The 22069-nt window shown below is 44.6% G+C and overlaps 2 protein-coding genes across 10 annotated transcripts in view; one reads left to right on the forward strand and one right to left on the reverse strand.

Moving 5' to 3' along the window:
- Ccpg1 (cell cycle progression 1) overlaps nt 1-1966 on the forward strand; it is a 34069-nt gene extending 32103 nt beyond the window's left edge. For 5 of the 6 annotated variants that reach the window (XM_013116080.3, XM_021229381.2, XM_013116082.3 and 2 more), the window contains one exon: nt 1266-1966. In XM_013116080.3, coding sequence (XP_012971534.1) covers nt 1266-1458 — 193 coding nt within the window. In that variant the 3' untranslated portion in view covers nt 1459-1966. The remainder of the gene's footprint in view (nt 1-1265) is intronic. The other variant, XM_013116081.3, reaches the window with a different exon arrangement.
- Nucleotides 996-21983, reverse strand: Pigb (phosphatidylinositol glycan anchor biosynthesis class B). Of its 4 annotated transcripts, none has more exons than XR_005874798.1 (13): nt 21851-21983; nt 20763-20898; nt 20048-20165; nt 18779-18883; nt 17468-17598; nt 14787-14927; nt 10812-10863; nt 8470-8636; nt 7297-7361; nt 3891-4104; nt 3612-3792; nt 2839-3138; nt 2131-2266 (listed from the first exon to the last, which is right to left on the reverse strand). XR_005874798.1 is itself a non-coding variant. In XM_013116084.3 (12 exons), the coding sequence occupies exons 1-12, from the start codon at nt 21978-21980 to the stop codon at nt 2123-2125; spliced, it is 1629 nt and encodes a 542-aa protein (XP_012971538.1). In that variant the 5' UTR covers nt 21981-21983; the 3' UTR covers nt 996-2122. The 4 variants fall into 4 exon arrangements, 1 of the variants encoding a protein (XP_012971538.1); XR_001196710.3 differs by having other exon boundaries at nt 2839-3021; nt 8470-8681; XR_005874797.1 differs by having other exon boundaries at nt 8470-8681.
- Between the last annotated feature and the right edge of the window lie 86 nt (nt 21984-22069).

A 22069-nucleotide genomic window follows, 5' to 3' on the forward strand; every position in this document is an offset into this window, starting at 1 on the left:
AATGAACAGGGTTAGGAGACTGCTTTGAGGAAACATGAACAACCCCTTGCTTTTTAGGAGTTGGGTGTGCACCAGTGGCATGAAGATATAGTGGCCTCAGGCAGTCTGGAGATGGTTGGAAAAGCTTCATGATTGAAATGACCTTGCATCTAAATGTGTTTTGAAACTAGCTTTTGGAAGAGAAGTGAGAGAGTACATTGGTAGGGGAAGGCATCTCACTGGAATGGAAGGTCATTTGCAAAGGTGTGGAGAGATGAAGACATGCTTCTTTACAGAAACAGGTGGGCTGGGGTGGGGGATGAATCAGAAAGGTCTCCGTTTAGTCCTCAGAGATGGAGACTTTCTGAAGGATTTTGTCATGGGGTGGGATTGTGCCTAGCCTTTTAGATGACTGGCATCATCCAGGAGAATTGAGTGGCAAGCTGTGATGCCAACTGTGGCGGTCTGCACTTGAGAAGCTGTTGAAACAGTTCTATCTTGTTTAAGGGTGGTAGAAAGGGAGTGATTTGCATGCATCTGGAATGACTTCATACATATCTTCCTATGTATTGATATTACTCAGAGACCACCAGAAGAAGGTACAAGCAGAGGATCCTGAAGTGAATTGGTTTAGGGGGTACCTGTTGACCCTAATTCGGAGAGGATGGGTTAGTTGCCCAGCAATCTCTACTCAGACTCACTCCAAAGTCAGTCCCCATTGGAAGATCTAATGTAGGACATGACACCAGCATCTGTCCCAGTTAGAGAAGGCTAAGCAAGAAAAGACTGCAGAGTGACAGCACAGGAATCCAGAGATGTGCGTCAGTGCTTGGAGCTGAGGGCTGCAGAGTAGTTGTCAGGGTCTTTGTGTGAAGCAGTGGAGGAGCCTGCTGGCAGAGTGTGAGGAAAGTTGGAGGCCACTTGCTTTGCAAGACGCGTGTGTGTGTGTGTGTGTGTGTGTGTGTATTTCAGATGAGGGATAAAGCCAATGGAGATGACTTTTTTCAAAACTGGAATAAACTGGAAACATCTCATTATTTTATTGTCATATTCCTGTTCCTGGTCATTTGTTTGGTTTCCCCTTCCAGCCAGTACAAGTGTAAACCTATTTTTTTCTTGTTAAAAAGTAGTGATTCCCCTTTCCTGGTATTATAATAGAATTATATTTATATTTTATTTTTTGGCAGTGTTCAGATAGTAGATTAATGGAGAAAAACATTAAGTTAGTTTTACTTTTAGAAAACTGAACTCTAACGTAGATAAAAAAATGTGTTTGCTACTTTCAGTCGACCCGATAAAAAGCAACAACGTATGGTAAATATTGAAAACTCCAGGCACCGAAAGCAAGAGCAGAAGCACCTTCATCCACAGCCTTATAAAAGGGAAGGTAAATGGCAAAAAACCAGTCGCGCTAACGGAAGACACACGGCAAACCTTGAGATAGAATTGGGGCGGTTACCTTTTGACCCTAAATACTGACTCATGATTAAGTTAGGAGATGCGGATGCTTTCTGCTTTGTTTGGTGTTGAAATTAAGATGAAATCCCCAAGACAACTGTCTTTTCATTTCTCAAAGACTGGTTTGATGGCTTTCTATTGTGCAAAGGCAAAGCTTGCTAACTTGTATTTCCCCGTAGCTTAGGTTTGTTTAAAAAATTTTTTTTTAATTTTCTGCTCTGGAAAAAAAAAATAAAATGGTAGTTTTATTAAGGAAGTCAGGCATGGAACCATCTGCATGAAACAGGGCTTGAGTAGCTGAGCTCAGGAAGCTGAGCTCGTGCAGGGCAGTAAGTGCCATCTTGAGGTGTGTAGTATGGCTTGAGCGAGCGAGCTGGGGACTCCCCTCTAACATGTTCTACTCTCACGCTTTTGTCTCTCTGGGGGATCAAGAGCCCATTGGCTTGTGAAGAGCTTGCTGATTTGTTCTTGTGAACGCTCTTGCACACCTGACGCTATGGAAGAACAATAAACTGCACCGTGAGGAAAACGAAAGGTCTCTTTCAAATCTGGCGTCGCTTTTTGTTTCTCAGAATGCCTCAGTGCAGGACATGGTACAGCTGTTCCCAGTGGCTTCCTCTTCATTTCACAAATCACCTGAAGTTTCCCTCAGTCATGCCAACTTCTCTGCAGATGTCCTCACAGTTCAGTTCCCTCCTGTGTTGACTCTGCTGGTTATCCTTCGTTCGTAGACATGTACGTGACTTCCAATTCGACCCTCTGGCCAATGAGTATGGAAGAAAGTAGCAGTCCTCTCATAGCTCCCCGAAGTGAGGAAGGCATAGATTTCCTGCAAGTAAATAAAGACATGTTTGCCAAGTGTGGTTTCAAAGAATTGTAGAGTTGCCAATTAAAATTCCTCCTTTGTGATTTTTTTCTTCATGAATTCATGTAAGATTTCTCAGGAAAGAAGTGACTTGTGGTAGCTAAACATATATAGTGAGTTACAGAAGTGGGACTGAGCTTTACTGAGAAAGAACAACTGTGGAACATGTGGGTTGCAATCACTAAATTTAGTCAACTTTATTGAATTAAGAAACCACTGGGGGGCCGGGTGGTGGTGGCCCACGACTTTAATTCCAGCACTTGAGAGGCAGAGGCCAGCCTGGTCTACAAAGCTGCACAGAGAAACCCTGGGGGGTGGGCAGAGGAGGTGGCTCAGTTTTCAAGTGGTTGCTGACCAGGCATGAGGATCTACACCCACACAGACAGCTGGGCATGGTAGCTGGGGGCGGTGGCACAGCATGTGTCTTTAGCCCTACTTGGGAGGCAGAGGTAGATGGATTTCCATGAGTTCCAGGACAGCCAGGGCTACACAGTGAGACCTTGTCTCAAAAATAAGTAATCAGGCATGGCACATACCTGTAGTCCTAACACTGGGTCACTGGGCAGAGATAGAGGAGTCTGGAGGCTGCTGGCAAGCCATAGTAGTTATGCTCCAGGGAGAGACCAGGCTCAGAAAATGAGGTGGAGAGGGACAGGAGGCGGCATCAACTTGAACGTCTGGCCTTTGCACACGTGTGTATACAGGAACATGAATACACACTGAAGAAACAAGACAGGGCAGCAATGCAGCACATTTGGTGAGTTTGTGTCTTTAAAGAATTGAGGGAACACCTGCCCTGAATGTGGGTGGCACATTCCTGTGGGCTCTGGTCCAATCTGAATAAAGAAAAGGGGAGAGCAAACTGAACCAGGACACCCCCCTTTTCGGTTTTTTGAGACAGGGTTTCTCTGTGGCTTTGGAGGCTGTCCTGGAACTAGCTGTTATAGACCAGGCTGGTCTTGAACTCACAAAGATCCGCCTGCCTCTGCCTCCTGAGTGCTGGGACTAAAGGCGTGTGCTACCACTGCTTGGCCACATACCCCTTTTAAAATGCTGTTCCATAGACCAGGCAGGCTGACATTCCTCCCTGCAGCTGCAGCTGGTAAGTTGTTCCCACCCAGCACCATGGCTCCCACCACAATGGGACAGTGTCCCGAACCTGATCCAGAAAATATTCTGTCTCCTTAAGTTGGTATTTGTCAGATGATTGGTCATGGCCATTAGAGGAGTAACTCATACAGTGGAGGGAAGGGATCGGTGAAGCGAATTGTTGTTAAAATGCCGAGTTGACTATTTCAAGTGGACGTACCTTCTCCAGAACACTGAAGGTGACCAGGTGAGTGGGGAGTGATGCATTGCTTCGGAACTCTTGTCGTAACCAGCTTAAGGGATTTAGGTAGAACACATCTGCTTCATCAAGATACTGAGCTTTTCCAGTCAAGTCCGGGGGACACTGGAGAAACCTCATGGACAGTGGGCAGTGGACATGGCTGTGTAGAAAGGTCAAAATAGTTAAGCACCCCCACGCTTCCGTATTGTTTCAGGTTGACTTGACTTGGGGGACCTCAGGCAGAGCTGCCTTCCTTACCTGTAGTAAGGAGTGGAATGGCAAGGCATCATGATGAACACTGAAGCGGAAGCTGGGTCAGGACCTCTGGGGCAGACGTGCTGAATGTGATGCATGACATCCAGAGTGCCTCTCTGATGAACGAGGCCAGTGTAGAGGGCCAGCAGCGTGTTTGACAAAAGCAGGAAACTCAGAGCTGCCTTCCGCCATGCCTTCAGGTGGGCTAGTGAGTATCCTGCATGGAGACGGGTGGAAGGAAGTGGAACACGACAGTCTTGCTTTTCTGTTATCAGCAAATCCATTTGTATGTAATTGTCCATGCCAACAGTATAAGCCATGGTATTGTGTGTCAAATAGTGGTCAGCTTCTCCGAGCACTCACCACCATTGTACTCTCAGGCAGGGACTAACCTTTTCTAGGGACTCAAAGGTGTGATGTTTGGGGGTAATGGCTGTCCAGTCTTAACTTCGCAGACAATACAGTCTGAGGGCATCTGACATCCTAAGATTTACAAGGGGATTTCTGAAATTTGAATGATGCCAAGGACAGTTGGAAGGACATAGTTACATGGCTAACCTGGACTAAGACCCATGGTTTCCTTATAGGGAGCAGCACTGCGTGTTCGGTTATACCCAGTTAAATCCCACCACCCATAGGTCTTTTTAGTTGCATGTAATATGGTGCAGTTCTCACAAACATCACTCCAAGTGTCTACTTTGTTCCTATTGCCTGCCCTAAACATGATGCTTCTGAGTGTGGTGCTGGGAGGTAGCTAAGCTTGCCTGGCTTCCATCTCATACATAAGGTACAAACCACTCTGTATGTTCGCTCTTTGTGTGTTTTGTGTTTTGAGATGGGGTTTTACTATGTAGCCCAGCCTGGCCTCAAACTGAAGATCCTCATGCCTCAACCTCTCAAGTACTAGAATTACAGTCATGCCCTACCATACCAACACATGTCCTAGTAAGCTTACTATTTGAAGGCTGTAGGTTTTGGTGTGTGGTATGACAATCAGCATTCTCCAGCACTAACTACCAGGATGTTCACACAGTGGAAAGGGTGGGAAAAGCCCAAGCCTTCACTTAGTAATTCCATCTCCTGTGCTGAACAGTGGCAAGAATTCTTAAAAAAAACAAAGGTCACTGGGCAGCAGCAGCACAGGCCTTTAATCCCAGCACTCCCGAGGCAGAGGCAGAGGCAGGCTGATCTCTGAGTTCGAGGCTAGACCTGAGCAAGTTCTAGGATGGCCAGGACTTTTCATAGATAAATCCTGTCTCAACAAAACAAACACCCCCAAGGACAAGGAAAAATGCCCAGTACTTCTCTAGTATGTTCTGCCATGCAGAAATACATGTTAACATTTATATTTTTGACATTGCTGGGAAGGCTGTTAGTTCTGGTGTTTATGTGAGAAAAGGAAGTGTAGTTTATTAGCTGGGGAACTAGTGTGGGAAGGACAGGGCTGACCTGTGTCTAAATCTGAGTCACCACCACAGGCATGCGTACAGAAGTTTAGACTGCTGCTCTGTTAAGGAAATCAAGCTGTGTTTTCACTGACTACGAAATCAATACTAAATCCTACAAGAAAGATCTTGTAGTGGAATTGTAAACATCAGACACCAAAATTAAGAGACTACACAGTGTGTGAGGTAGCACATAGCAGTAATCCCAGCTAATAGGAGCCTAGGCAAGAGGTGTGCCAGTTCAAGGGTAGCCTGGGCAACTTAGCGACATCTTTAAGTTGAAGCAGTTGCTTCCAGGGATGAGGACTGGTATGCAACTTTGGTTTCTTTTGCTTCTTCTTCTTACAAGTGTTGTTTTTTTCCCCTTGAGACAGGATCTGGCCGTGCATGTAACCCAGCCTGCCTTAACCTGTAATCCTCTGGACTCGGCTGCTAGACTGCTGGAGTGCAGACAGGTGCCAGTGTCCCTGGCTTGTTGGCTTTAGAACACAGAGTCCATCTTGAAGCAGATGAGTAATGTTGATAGGCAGATCTGAACTCAGAACCAGTGCTCTGTCGGTGGGAAGCAAGGTCTCTACTGGCCAGGAGTAAACCAGTCAACACCTAATACTTGCTGGTAGCACATCAACACAGTGCATCTCAGCATTTCTACCTCGACTACTGATAAGAACCTAGGATACAGGGCACACTATACGGAACTCGTTATCCAGACATTGTCTTAAAGGACTAAGAGGCGTTCTGGCTAGGTTATGTGCCTATAGAGGGCAAAAGCCTTGCTGTTTTACCATCTCTTGAATCTGTCCTGGCTTTTGACTTGCTGTGATCCAGAGACTAGTGGAAGGATCTGCAGATTTCAGGTCCAGGCCTCTTCCCCTCCCACTCTTCCTTTGGAACTCTGAAAACAGCATGTGAGAGGCTCCACCTGACCTGCTGGGTAGTGAGTGACAGGACTCGGGAGCTGATGGCCTATAGCTAGCCTGGTCCCACTCATCTAGAGCCCAGTGCTTTGTCTGGTCAGTGTGAGTGAGCACGGCTGACATGTGGCTTATGAAAATAAATGGCATTAAAAGTCACTGATTACGCAGCAGTGGCGGACAGTTACCTTGCATATGAAATCAGGTTAAAATAGGTCACAAGAACAGAATTGAGGCTTAGATTTGAAGTGTTTAGGAAAGACTTGAAAATTCTAAGGGAAGTTGTGCACGGTACAGCAAGCCTGGCATCCTATCACTGGTGGGGATGGATGATATAGTGAGATTACTACATGTATGTTTTAGGCCAGCCAGACTGTCTTATCCCCTATCCCTGACCAAAAAAAAAAAAAAAAAAAAAAAAAAAGTGGACTGGCAGTTGGATCCTTGTTTTATCTTATGTAAAATAGGAGAAAAGGGGCTGGAGAGGTGGCTTAGTGGTTAAGAGTATTGACTGCTCTTCCAGAGGACCTGAGTTCAATTCCCAGCACCCATATGGTGGCTCACAACCATCCATAATGAGATCTGGTGCCCTCTCCTGGCCTATGGGTAAAACACTGTATATAGTAAGTAAATAAATCTTTAAAAAAATAGGAGAAAAGACATTTAGAAGCCAGGCAAGGTGGCTCACATGTGTAATCTCAGCACTTGGTAGGCTGAGGCAAGAGGATGGCCCTGAGTCCACGGCCAACTGAATAATGAGGTCTGGGCCAGCCCTGCCAGCATAATCAGACAACAAACACCCACAGACGATTAGATCACAAAAAGAAAGCACTACAGCCACGGTTTGTGATTAGCAAAGTTGTCACTTAGCCTAACTGGAAATAAACACTGTCTCTTAGTGTTTACACTGTTTGGGAGGGTCTTGCTGTCAAAGCCCAGGCTGCTCTTGACTAGTGGCAGACCCCGCCTTTTCCTCTCCAGCAGGGATTATAGCAATGCTGCCATGCCTGGCTTATTTTAAGTGTATTCTGTATTAAACAAAACACTTACCACAGAACACCATGCAAAATGGTAAAACTGGATAGATAAACCTGAATTCTTTGTGGCCCAACATGCTACAATAAAGGATATTAAGGCAAAACATTAATTTTATACAAGTCTGAGAAATTAATGTATTTAAAATGACATAAACATGATCTATTTATTTATCAAATATCTGAGATTGAATTCCTTTAAAAAAATAACTTTTCCTTTCTTTCTTGGTTTTTCCAGACAGGGTTTCTCTGTGTAGCTTTGGAGCCTGTCCTGGAATTCTCTCTGTAGACCAGGCTGGCCTTGAACTCAGAGGTCAGCCTGCCTCTGCCTCCCACGTGCTGGGATTAAAGGTGTGTGCCACCACTGCCCAACAAGATAATCGTTTTTTCAATCATAGTTTATGCTAGCCTCAAACTCTTCACACTTCTGCTTTAGTCTGTGTTGTGGCACTGCTGACATCACACTATACCAGGCTTCCGACTCAGGAATCATAACCTTTTTTAAATAGAATGTGACTATGGCTAAATAATAATGTCAGAGTGAAATCATAATGCACAATTACACTTAGAAAAAATTATATTACCAATTCAACTAAGTACTACTACTCAAATTTGCAATAGGGATACATTCATTAAAAAATATTTTAAGGGGCTAGCGAGATGGCTCAGTGGTTAAGAGCACTGAATGCTCTTCCAGAGGACCCAGGTTCAATTCCCAGCAACCACATGGCAGCTCACAACTGTCTGTAACTACAAGTCTGACACCCTTACACAGACATACAAACCCGAAAAACACCAATGCAAATAAAAATAAGTTAAAAAATATTTTATAACGTTTGTGTGTTGGGAATGGGGCACTCATTCTGTAGGGGGCATTCGGAGGTCAGAGGACCAAGGACTGTGCGAGTCAGTTTTCTTCTACCATGTAGATCCTGGTGACACAGGTTAGGACGTCAGGCATGGTGGTAGGAGCCTCTACTTGCTGAACCATCTCACCAGTTCCTCATTTTTGTTTCACAGACATATGTATGAATAAGTAATTGTCACTGTCTGAACACCACATAATTACTACTACTTTCATCTGACATACTCTTACTGCTATATCCTAAGAAAGTAAAAACCTGCTTCTGAATAGTTTCATCTTTTAGGAACATTTAAACATTCACCTGCTTGCATACAAAAGCCTTACCTGTACACCAGCAGTGTCCACAGCACGGTCAGCAGTAGTATGTGCAGCCTCCTTGGGGCCAGGAAGCAGCCGTGAATGAAGAAGGGTAAGTGGGTTCCCAGGACAACTGGAAACCCTTGACTGAAGTACCAGTGCCATGGATGGGAGCCATAAAAGGTCCCCAAATTCTGCAGCACATTAAATTTCAAGAAGTTAAATTGGACCAGTGTCCACTGGTATAAGTGAAAGGGGGGAAAAAGAAATGGGTTAATGTTAGAACCTGATCTTGGACTTTAAGTATTTGACAGAATCATGATATTAAATAGGAATTTAAAAACCAGGCAGCAGACTTACATTAATAATCCTGATTAATGTTACAAATTCTTGTTGATAACTTGTCTCATCCGTCCACCCCCACCCCATACACACAGGGTTTTCTGTGTATCCCTGGCTATCCTAGAACCTGCTCTGTAGACAAGGTTTGTCTCAAATCCAGAGATCCACCTGCCTCTGCATCCTAGAGTGCTAGGATTAAACTGTGCTAGTACCACCCCATGAATGATTTGTTTTTCTAAGTACTTGATGTATCTTTTGTTAATCTGTAAAATGCTAGGTTTTAAGATTTAAGGTGAAGCTGGGTGGTGGTGGCGGTGCATGCCTTTCAACCCAGCACTCGGGAGGCAGAGGCAGGTGAATCTGTGAGATCAAGACCAGCCTGGTCTACAAGAGCTAGTTCACGGACAGCCTCCAAAGCTACAGAGAAACCCTGTCTCAAAACCCACAAAAACGGTGAATCTCATACATATCTTGGTACTGCAAGTTTTATATCCAATTAGAAGGTAGTTTTTAAAATTGATTTTTTAAATTGTGTGTTATGTGTGTGGGTGCACAGTTATTCTTGGAGGTAAGAAGATATCAGATTCCTTGGAGCAGGAATTAGAGGCAGTGTGAGCAGTTCTTCTGTGGGTTCTGGGGCTCCAGCTTCGGTCCTCTGCAAAGCAGTATTTGCTCCTCACTGATGAGCCATCTTTCCAGGTCCAACAGGATTTTAAAAATCAGTTGGGCCAGCTGGGTAGTGGTGGCACACACCTGTAATCCCAGCACTGGGGAGGCAGAGGTAGGCAGGTCTCTGAGTTTGAGGCCAGCCTGGCCTACAGAGTGAGTTCTAGGACAGCTAGGACTGCACAAAGAAACCCTGTCTCAACCCCTGCTCCAGAGACAAAAAGAGAGTGTATTCCATAAAGCTGCCCTCTCACCTCCAGACATCCTCCCCGACATGCATACAAATAAAGAAGTAAATGGGGAGCTCGCTCTGTAGACCAGGCTGTGCTGGAACTCACAGAGTAGATCCACCTCTGTGAACTGCTGAGATTAAGGGCATGGGCTACCATCACCTAGCTAAGAAATGAATTCTTTAAAAAAAAAATTAGGCTGTTTTGCTTTAGACAGTGTTTCATGATGCAGTCCTGATTGGCCTTGAACTTGAGGTGTTTTTCCTGCCTCCTCCTGAGTGCTAGAATTAGAGACATAAGCCACTGCATCCTGCTTTAAAAGTGACCTAGAAGAGGGCATGTGTGGCGCTCATGTTAACAGTTTCTCTAGTGCCTTACGCTGCCTGGTACAGTAAAATGCTCTCAGATACAGTGACGGCAACAGTTAACACTCTGGTAAGTATCTTAAACGCTTGCTCACTCATAGCCAGAACTGCTGTGAGCACTCTGCAAGCAGCACCTCACAGGACCAACCTTTGCTTAGGTGATCCAAGCCACAGTAATGTCCAGATAAGGCATGGCAGGAAAGTGAGATCTGCCAAGGTCTCACAGCTCATAACCTTCTAGGCTGCAATCAGAGCTGTAACTCAGTACCATGTGAGCCTTTCAGGGCTGAATATAAAGCAGTGAACAGCTACTGCCCACCTTTAGGGGGCCTGTATTGCAAACCAGATGATTGATGGACAGAGTTATTTTGGTGACAGGATTTCTGAATGACTAAGGGTCAAAGTCATTAAACATCAAACCACAGCAGAAGACACCAAAGAATACACCAGTGTAATTAAATGGATTCCATTATAACTATAAAAAAGATTTGCCTCTATTCTAAAACGTTAATGGGTCTGTTTGTGTTCTGAGATGGATGGGGTCTCTTGTAGCCTAAGTTGGCATCTACCTCCCTATACAACTGGGGATAATGTTGACTGCCTGATCCTCCTGCCTCCTCAGTGTGGGATTTCTGGAGTGTACCCCCACACCAGGCATATGTCATCACACCCAGACTGAAATACAACAGCATTAGAAGTCCAGCTTGAGGTTTCAGAGCAGTAAATGATTAAAAATAGCCTTTAGCTTAACCTTATTTTTACTTACTTGGCCAAAAAAGATACGATCAATTATCAGAGACAAACTGAAGGTTATAAATCTGAAAAACAAAGTAGAATGGTTACTCACATTTGAGCCTGCTGGATTCCAGGCCAATGCCTTGTACAAACGCCTCTTTAGTAAAAAATGCTTTACAAGTTCACCAACTATGGCTTCATACACTTTGAAAGATCTTTCTTTCTCTGGTGATAAGATGCACTTAAACAAACAAAAAAAAAACCTACTATTTTATCTATTCTTGGATAATCAACCTGCCAACATAAAAGTATAAAAAAGTATTATTTCAAAGTTCCCGGGGCTTAAAAAGTTTCTAATGTAATTGGCTCCAAGTACGTTACAAGAGATCAGCTTCCCAGACCAGCTGCTGGCAGCTTCTAAGGCTGCACTGTCTTTCTGCGTGTGTGCTGCATGCAGTTCATTCATTACAATGCTGTGTGTGCAGCTGTGTCTGTCACGCTGCTTTTGTTCTGTTTTAGGACACTCTCCATTTTTAGTTATTTAGAACACTGTAGCTACAGACAATGTCATAGTTTCCATCAGTTGTCAACTTGTCACATCTGAGAGAACCACAATTGGGGAATTGTCTCCATCAGACTGTCCTGCAGCACATCTGTGTGGCATTTTCCTAACTGTTAGCTGTTGTTGTAGTGCCCAGCCCACTGTGGGTGGAGCCATCCTTGGGCCCATAGGCCTAGGCTATGTAAGAAAGGTCGCTGAGCAAGCCCCAGGAAGCAAGCTTGGTGTTCCTCCACGTTTCCTTTCTGCAGTTTTTCCAGTCTGCCTTGGCTTCCCTGGGTGGTGGACTGGCAAGCTGTAATCAAAACTCTCTTCCCCAAGTTGTTTTTGGTCATTGTTTATCACAGAAAGCTAACAAAGAGACACGGCCATATAATTTTGTTTTGTTTGTCTTACTTTTTGAGACAAGGTGGCTATCCTGGAACTCACTCTGTAGACCAGGCTGGCCCCAAACTCAGAGATCCATCTGCCTCTGCCTTCTGAGTGCTGGGATTAAAGGTGTGTGCCACCAGGCTGGGCCAAATCATACAAACATAAGTGTCCACAATATATAGTTTTGTTGAGTAGACAAACTGCTAGTATAAGCATTCAGTTGTTGGGGCTGGAGAGATGGCTCAGAGGTTAAAGAGCAGTGGCTGCTCTTCCAGAGGTCCTGAGTTCAATTCCCAGCAACCACATGGTGGCTCACAACCATCTGTAATGAGATCTGGTGCCCTCTTCTGGCCTGCAGACGTACATGGAGGCAGGATGTTGTATTCATAATAAATCTTTAAAAAAAAAAAAAAGCATTCAGTTGTTAAAGTATTTTGTTTTCCAATATGGTGATATCATTTTACAGTGGGCAGGCAGTGTTGAGAACTGCAGGCTTAGAGGATGGCTGTGATTTTGTTAGGTAAGAAAATGAGTTGGAGAAACTAAAAACATAGAGAGTAAGCAGGACACAACCCAACATAAGACTAACTTGTCTCTTTTCTACCTTGTGATTTCTTGTTGGGGTTGTAGGTCATGAATGCATCTTTTAGCTTTTACATAATTACCTTTTTTGTTTGCTAATTGTCTAACTTCATTCCAGTGTGATTATAGAGGCTAGTTTGTATGACTTCTCTTAAAATGAATTATGTTCCAAGGCCTTGTGCATGGTAGAGAGGCCCTGAGTCACTGAGTACAGCTGAGCATGTTTTTGTTTTGTTTTGAGCCCGGGTCTTACTATGCAGCCCCGGCTGCCTAGAACTCGTAAGAGATCCACCTTCCTCTGCCTCCTGAGCAGTGGGGTTAAAGATGTGTGCCCCCATGGGGCTAGAGAGATGGTTCAGAGGTTAAGAGCACTGGCTGCTCTCCCAAAGGTCCTGAGTCCAATTCCCAGCAACCACATGGTGGTTCATGACCATCTATAATGACATCTGGTGCCATCTTCTGATGTGCAGGCATACATGGAAGCAGAATGTAATATACATAATAAATAAATAAAATCTTTTAAAAAAAGATGCATGCCACCACACCCTGCAAGATGAATACCTTTATACTTAGTGGCCATCTGAATATTTTGGATTTATTTATGTTTATGAGTGTTGTGTGTGCATGTATGTATGTGTATCATGTATGTGGCTTGTGCCCTCAGAGGTTAAAATGGGAGTTGGATCCCCTGGAACTTAAGTTGTGGACAGTTGTGAGTCACCATGTGGGTGCTGGGAACTGAACCGGGGTCCTCTGCAGGAGCAACAGGTGTTTTTAAACCACTGAGACTCCCACTCCCAAATTGGATATATTTTTTAAGTAGCTGATAGGGTCTTTTATCATATGTTTCCACTACCATTTTCTTATCGTTTTCCATGTTTCGTGTCCTCTCTGGAAATGAGGTTTGATTGATCACATGTATAGTAGAGGCCATGTGGTCTGTGGCTTGCCCTTCTCCCTCTTTACAGCGAATCTGCTTTTGTTTTGTGCAGCTCTGGGTCCACATGTAAGCAGACTATCATTGAACTCTGCTTCTATGGCAAAGGTCCTCACTACTCAAATGTATCAAGTTCTCTGTCCTGCTGGGGATGCTCTGGTCAGGAGGGGATTCCACGTGACCTGGCAGAGACACTGCTGTATTACTTTACAGCAGTGGTCCTCAACCTTCCTAACACTATTACCCTTTAGCACAGTTGCTCACGTGGGTGACCACCAACCATACAGTTATTTTTGCTGCTACTTCATAACTGTAATTTTGCTGTTGTTATGAGTCTTAATATCTGATATGCAGACTATGAGACACACAGGTTGAGAACTACTGCTTTACAGTGAAATCTGTGCTGTTTTCAGAGATTTGCTTCCAACTTATGGTTGGAAGTAGGTTCATCAGTTAGGCTTGGTAGGTCAAGGCCATTATTCCAGAAATTGGGAGACCAAGGCAGAATGGAGTCTTTGAGATCAAAGCCACCCTGGTTAACATAGCAAGTTCCAGGCTAGACAAGGCTTCAGGGTAAGTCCATCTCAAAAAACAAAACAAAACAGGCCAGGCCTAGTAGGACATGTCTTTAATTCCAGCATTCAGAAAGTAGAGGCAGACCTGGGCTACATAATGAGACCCTGTCTCAAAAAAAAAAAAATCAAAGCAAAATAAGAAACAACAAAAGTGATTTTCTGTTTGTGGACCCTACTTCCCACCAGTCTAAGTGCTTTTCTTTGCATTTTTTTCTAAACCTTAGTCATTGTATGTCATTTTTCCCTTTGAAAATCTTCAGTCTTTTGTATTCCCCCTAAAGGCCAGAGCACTGGGCGCTGGCACAATATCTGGCACTGCCCTAGAGGCCAGGCCTAGTACAGGGGTCTGTGACCCAGCTACTCCTTGCTCTGCTGGGCAAGGTACACTCACTGGCTTGGAAGATAGTTTGCATAGTCTACTGGATGCTCACATACAGTTTAGCAGTTCCCCGCTCACTAGCTTTGCTGATTTTAAATTTCTCCATGCTTCTGTTTACTACAAAAAAGAATGCTAGCATCCCTTACATCCAAGAACATCATGAGATCATATGAGCCAAATTGTTATAAGGTCCTTAATAAATATAAGAGAAAATTTTAGAAATGAAAGTTGGAATTCTAAGAAATGGACACCTTTGTTTAACCGAAATATAATACAGTTAATCAGTCTCATAAATCCAAAATGAGATGCTGGGCCAACGAAATGGCTTAGCGGGTAAAGGTGTTTGCTACAAAAGCCTGATGGCCTGAGTTCACTTCCTGGAGCCCATATAGAGAGAACCACAGCCACAAAAGTGCTCTGACCTCCACATACATCTGCCCTTCAGTGTGCACACACTAGTGTTTAAAAAACAGAAAACACAAAGTTGGAAGTTTTCTGTGACATTGCATAGAGTAATTAGCTGAAGGATGTAAAAAATCTTTCCCACAATCTGTCATTTTCAGGTTAATAGATATTATAGATGGGACCACAGCCAGACTTACCCTACAGGTAAGAGATGATGCAGGACCAGATGGAGCTTTCTCTGTTCTTGATAGAAATGTCTGAAGAGTAATGGCACCCATGGGATGAGAGCTGTGGGGCGGACTATGCAAGCCAGTGCAACCAGGAACGAGTACTTGACACTAGGAGCAAGGAAAGGCAGTTACGTTAAATTCGGAATCTGAAAGACCTTCAGTTTGGGTTCTTACATAGCTCATGCTCATTTCATACTCAAACCCTCCTGCCTCCTCCTCCTCTGTTTTGTTGGTTTTTGAGACAGGGTTTCTCTGTATAATAGTCCTGGCTATTCTGGAACTCAATTTGTAGACCAGGATGACCTCAAACTCACTGAGATCACCTGCCTCTGCCTCCCAAATGCTGGGATTAAAGGTGTGCACCATCACTGCCCGGCCAGATTCTTCTAATACTAACTGTATGTGTTATAAAATTATCTTAATACTACTCATGTGCTATAAAATCCACTCAACTTTAATGCTGCTCTCTTGACAGAAAAATAATAAACATTCTCCTAATCAGTTATGTCAAAAAAACACACAAATCCTTTAACAGGAAAATGCAGCAGGGCAGTGTGGTGCATGCCTTTAATCCCAGCACTTGGGAAGCAGACACAGATGAATCTCTGTGAGTTCAAGGCCAACCTATTTACAGAGCGAGTTCCAGGGCAGACCTTTAAGGAACTACCATTATTTATTCAGTGATGGCCTTCTGAATAAACACGACCTTGTCCTTGTGGAGCAGAGATGCAGCCTAACAGAAGAGTGCTCCAGGCCCTGGGTCTGACTCCCAGCACCATTTGCAAAAAGGTAGGTGTTTTCTTTTTTCAAAATTAAGTAAATTCTACTCACCTGAAAGACACACTTGGCTACGTGTACAGACAAGGGTATGTGTAGTTACTGATGTGTGAGCGGAGACTGAGACAGGCGGATCATGAGTTCAGGGCGAGGCTGAGAAGTTCAGTGAGTCTTCAAGTGTTGGGATTCCAGGCACGAACCACCATGCCCAGCCAATTTTTGTTTGTCATGTAGCCCAGGCTGGCTTCAAACTTGCTATCTAGAAGATGTAACCCCTGATCCTTCTGTCTCCGCCTCCCAGTGACGGCATTACAAAAGTATTCGACCACCGTGTCCAGACAGGGTCAGTGATGCTTAACCTAACCAGAGTTTCTCAAACTGAAGGTGACATACAGACGAAGTTGGTGGTGAGACCACAAATGGATAGGGCCTAGCTAGGTCTCATCATGGTAAAAGACTCTAAAGCAGGGAGGTGAAGACCTCAGGCTATAAAGCACAGCGAAACAGCCTATCCCTCCACACTGCCTTGGAGTCTACATCTAATTATCTTACATGACTGAAAAATCCTAATTCTCTTCCATGCTCAGGACCCCAAGATGTCCTCAAGACTGAGAAGTCATTTTCTGTATCTTTGTCAGTTACTGTAGCCTCCATCATATTTACAGTGACCCAAATCTAATGCAGAAACGATCTTAGTGGAACAACACCTGCCTTTAGTTCCAGCACTTGAGAGGCAAAGGCAAGCTGCTCTCAGAGTTCTAGGCCAACTGGTCTACCTGGTGAGTTTCAGGATAGCCAGGACTACAAAATGAGGCCCTGTCTTTAAAAAAAAAAAAAAAAAAAAAGCTTTAATCCCAGCACTTGGGAGGCAGAGGCAGGTGGGTCTCTGTGAGTTTGAGACCAGTCTGGTCTACAAGAGCTAGTTCCAGGACAGCCTCCAAAGTCACAGAGAAACCTTGTCTCAACCTCCCCACTCCACAAAAAGAAAGAATTTTTGTATAAGACCCAAGCCTGTCTGTCTCTCAGTACTTTTTTTTTTTTTTTTGAGGCAGGCTCTCTATTAGTGTTGGCTCTCCTGAAACTTGCTACTTAGATGAAGCTAGAACTCAAACTCAAATATCTGCCTGCCTCTACCTCCTTAAGTGCTGGGACTAAAGGCGTGTGCCAGCATGCCCAGCTTTTAGTACATCCTTTTGAAATCAGGTTTGACTCTGGTGCTTTTCCATTATGTGTAGACTAAGACCCAAGGTGTGGCGCCTGGCCTGGGCCCATCCCAGCCTCATCCTTGCTTGCTCCCCACACACGTGCCTAGCACCGGCAGCCCTCGGCTCCATGCTTCTGCTCAGACATTCCTCTCTGCTTGGTCTGGGATTTTCTCTTGCCGCTCATGACCCTCACCCATGCTGGTCAGCGGACCTGCAGGAACACTCAGCCTGCCTTGCTTTCTGATTGCTTTAGGGAACCAGAAGGCAGTCACCGTCCGAGTAAGGATTACTTATTCTCCTGGCTGACTCCTTGCCATTGCTAAAGGCTAGCTCTGCTTGTCTCCCAGGGGACCTTCAAGTAGAGCTTTACAAGGACCCCAGTGCTCCTCCCTCTAGTCCCTTGGAGCCCACTGATAATAGACTGCTACTTCAGTGAGCTTTGGTCACTAGGGATTTCCGAAGCACTGTCTACACTTTGTAACCAGCCCTTTGATTAGATTTACCACGCAGTGTGACTGTTTTCTGTTTCCTTTTGTACTCATCAAAAACTTTTGGTTCTTCTAAGTCCCATGAACACGTGGGGATCTACTGGGTATAACATGTTGATACTGAGGGTTTTTCAAAAGCATGTCTTAGAGCTTTGTCTGGACTTACTAACCGTCTTACCTGTTCATGGACCTTGAGCCTTCCAGTGGATAGTAGAAAAGGGCGGTTGCAGTGAGGGCAGTCTCCATGGTGTTCGAGAGGGTTCGGGTACAGCAGTACCACGTGAACCAAGAGCACAGCTGGCAGAAAAACTAAGAATTCAGGAGTGAGTACAGCTGCAGTAGGAAATGGGAAGCTAAGTGCTGTTTCTTGCAGAAAGCATGAGCCCAGAAGCTACGTCAAAGGGGACATGTCTGAAAAGCAGACGCAGCCAAACGCTGTTCTTAAGCGGTGCCGCGGTGCCACACAGGGCCCTGACAGCAGATTTGCATTTCTTAATGCTCACCCGGTAGTGCTTCCGGGTGCTTTTTGATGGTTTGCATCTGACTTCACTCCTCCTTTCTGTTAATGAAATACCTGACACACAGACACGGATGGTGGAGGTCATAGGTACTGACACTCCTCGATAGATCAGCCAGCCAGTGCTCCCCCACCTACCTCACAGTGGCCAGACTTGAGCATCTGTTCATGTGGCTGTGGAAATGCTGCCGTATTTCTTCTTCCTCCTCCTCCTCTTCTGTGTGTGTGTGTGTGTGTATATATACGTGCATATATATGTATATAAATATATGTGTGTATATAACTTAAACACATGTACACACATATATGTATATAAATGTGTGTATATAGCTTAAACACATATGTACACACACATATGTATGTATATAAATATATGTGTGTATATAACTTAGATAAATACATATGTATATACACATATATATGTATATAAATATATGTATGTATATAACTTAGATAAACATGTACACACATATATGTATATAAATATATGTATATAGCTTAGATAAACACATATGTACACACATGTATATAAATATATGTATGTATATAACTTAGATAAATATATATATGTACATACACACACACACACACACACACATTTTAAGGGTAAGTATTTTGCTGTAGAGTCAAGGCTGACCAGGAAGTTGCTTTGAGCAAGTTAGTCTTGAACCAGCCAGCATTTGGCCCCCACATTTCTTTTATGGGTGGTGGCAGGGCTTCACCCTTCCAGAGTGTCCAAAGAGTAAGGAAAGAGATGAGGACTCTGACAGCTTAGAGGTCCAAGCGCTTCCATAGCTGACTTCTGGGATTCAGCCTGTCCCATGTGGGGCTCAGTCAGGAGATGGCATGTGCCAGATTTTACTGTTTTTAATTATGCGAGAATTTCCAGGGGGTTTGATGGGCCAGCTGGTTTAGGAACCATGTACCCACACATCCTCTGCATGGAATGGTGTCTAAAGAGTTTGGACTTACCACCCATCGCGCCACCTCCTGCTTTCCCACTTGCTTCATGAGCGAGTAAAGTCTTACGTCAGCTACAGCAGAGAGAAGAGCTTGGGCCAGTCTGGGAATCCAGATCTTTAGTAGTTAAAAAGAAAAAGGGCTGTTAAGCACATCGTCCCAGTTCATAGTGATCTGCCATAAAACTAAAGACCTCACCATCAGCAGACAGCCAGCTTTCCATCTCCATGTTCACCCATATACTTGTTGCTGCCTCTTGCTTGCTGGATAGCCCAGCTGGCTTTGTCTTTGCTTTCCTGCCTTAGCACCCCCAAGTGTTGGGATTTACAAGTGTGAAGCAACAAACCCCACTTACCCATTTTTATATTTATGTATATCTTACAACACTGATTATCTTTTGTAATAGTTGGTATTGAACCTAGGGCCACATGCATATAGTAGGTTTTGTTTTTAAGTCAAGCATTTACAGTACTGTGTGCTGGGTATCATAGCAAGTATTTTTTTGCATGTATCAACTCGTGCCATACAACAATCGGCTGAGGCAGGAATGTCTAATACATGAAGAGACCAAAGCACAGGGAGGTTAGGTGATGTGCCTAAGACGCTAGAGCTAGTTAGCACCGATACTGGGATTCAGACCAAGGTAGGTGTGACACCACAGCCTGTGCTCTTATCAACAGAAGTTTTTAAATCCAGGGCTGGAGAGATGACTAGTGGTTAAGAGTACTTGCTGCTTTCAGAGGACGCAGGTTCAGTTCCCAGCACCCAGGTCAGGCAGCTCCCGGCTGCTTCCAGCTCCAGAACATCTGAACCTTTCTTCTGGCCTCCAGCACCAACATTCTTTTGTGTGTGCCAAGCACAGTGAAGAGTGAGTGGGGTTTTGCAGGGTGGAGCACAACCCAGGGATAATCTTGTGTCTACCTCCTCAGAGCTGAGGTCACAGGTATTTGCTGGGACACTTAGCTTCTGTCATGGGTACTGGGACCTGAACTCTGGTCTTCGTGATTGTGGAGCAAGGACTCTTAACCTTGAGCTAACTCTCCAGCCACTCACTTAATTTGTCTTTTTACATAAATTTTTATTTTATGTTTAAATATGTTGAAGAGTTCTACACCACAGTGTCTTTGGTACAGTGGGCTTTCCAGATAAGGCTGGACTTTAGCAACAAAAGCCTTTCAGAAATGAATTTTGTGATACGAGGACAATCATTCAGTTATTACCAGTGAAGTTTTGAAAAAGGAATACACCTGGATTTAACAATTTTGGTCGCTTTAAACTTACCAGTAATTGAACACTGTCTTTTCCCAAAAGATGCAGAATCTTGTAAATGCTTGCAAAGATGAGGGGGTAAGTGTAACCCCTCAGCCTCTCGGTCCATTCCCAGGTTAGATAGCCATATTTACTAATATCAAGGACCAAGAGTCAGTTAATACCGAAACAAATTAATTTATACTTCCATATATAAAGCAATATTTTCTTTTTTGACAATGAAGATTTAAAACAGTTTTTTTTTTTGTTTTGGTGATAGTAGGAATTCAGTCTCCAGCCTTGGATACGCTAGGCAAGTAATGTACCACTAAACTGCACCCTAATCCTTAAAACATGGGGTTTTATATTGAATATTGAATAGTTAGTCAACTAAAGCCTTAATTTTGTCAAGTTAGAAATGAGCATAGTGGCTCATGCCTTTAATCTCAGCACTCAGGAGGCAGAGGCAGGAGGATCACTGTGAGTTTGAGGCCAGCCTGTTCTACAGAGTGAGTTCCAGGACAGCCAGGGCTACACAGAGAAACTGTCTCCAAAAACAAAAAGCAAAGCCAGGCATGGTGGCATACATCTTCAATCCCAGCGCTCGGGAAGCAGAGGCAGCCCAATCTCTGTGAGTTAGAGGCCAGCCTGGTCTACAAGAGCTAGTTCCAGGACAGCCTCCAAAGCCACAGAGAAACCCTGTCTCGGAAAAAAAAAAAAAAAGAAGAAAAGAAACCATAAAGGATATCTGAAAACCATGTGGTGTGCAACTTCAAGAGACTGCCAGTACTCATCAGGAACAAAACTTGTCTGGACTAAGAAGCAGTTAAATATTCGCAGAGCAATGGTAAATAAGACCAGGTAAATGTTCTCTCCAAGAAGATCTGAAAAGCAAATCAAAGCAGTGATTGTGGCATTAAAGTCAGGCTCCTCTCTCAAGTGTACACCTGTGATGTCCCCAGTGCTGTCTCCTGCTGTTAAGGCCCTCATACCTCTCCACAAATGTCATCTAGCTTAGGGTGGGACTCTTGCCTGCTCGAGGTCCAGAGTGTGTTCCCTAGCAATGTATGGGAACACAAATACCTCCCACCACCAAAAAAAAAAAAAAAAAAGACACAAACCTCACGAAGGGATACCACACACACACACACACACACACACACACACACACACACACACACACACACACACACACAGACACACTGGTGATTTCCCCCCCCACACACACACCATGTTAACCACTGGTGATTCCTTTCCAAACCTCTGTTTTACATGCGAGGAAGCTAATGATCAGAAACTAAACTGCTTTGCCCAAAATGAAAACGCTGGCCCGACAGTGGTGGCAAATGCATTCAATTCCTGCACTCGGGAAGCAGAGGCAGGAGGATCTCTGTGAGTTCGAGGCCAGCCTGGTCTACTTAGTGAGAGCCAGGACAACCAGGACTGTTACAGAGAAACCCTGTCTTGAAAAATCAAACAAACACACAAACAAAAAATGCTGTTACTGACTAGGTAGTATTCAAACCCAGGCAGGCTGGCCAGCCACCTCCAAAGTTTGCTCTTTCCACGTGGGCAGGCAGCCTGCATGCTGACTACTACTTTCTGGGGCAGGGGATCAGATTTTATGTTAGAAATCTGTTATGCCATGTATGATGGTGTCATCACCACAAGGCAATGGGGAGACTGAGGCAGGAGAATTGCGGTAAGTTCTAGCACAGTCCAGATCACACAGCAAAGACACTATCCAGGGAGCTTCCGCTCGTTTCCACCGCGGTGCTCAGCCGCCAAGCTGCAGGTGCCGAGAACCGTGCATTCTGCGAAGCACCCCGCACTCACCACGACGCCGAGAGCGCTTCTCCTGCGTGCTCGCGTATAGCGTGGACTTCCTCTTCCGCAACTTCATCTCTCCGGAGCGGCTGTGGAGACTGCGTGAGGCCGGGCCATGGTCGCTGGCCTCGGCCTCCATCCCCTCCCAGCCACCTGCAGCCAGCGCGGAACTTATCTCTTACCTCCTTGCAGGCGGGTGCGCACCACTAAAATTGGGCCCTGCGAGCC

Source organism: Mesocricetus auratus, unplaced genomic scaffold, assembly GCF_017639785.1.
Source record: "Mesocricetus auratus isolate SY011 unplaced genomic scaffold, BCM_Maur_2.0 Super-Scaffold_100691, whole genome shotgun sequence".
Classification (NCBI taxonomy): domain Eukaryota; kingdom Metazoa; phylum Chordata; class Mammalia; order Rodentia; family Cricetidae; genus Mesocricetus; species Mesocricetus auratus.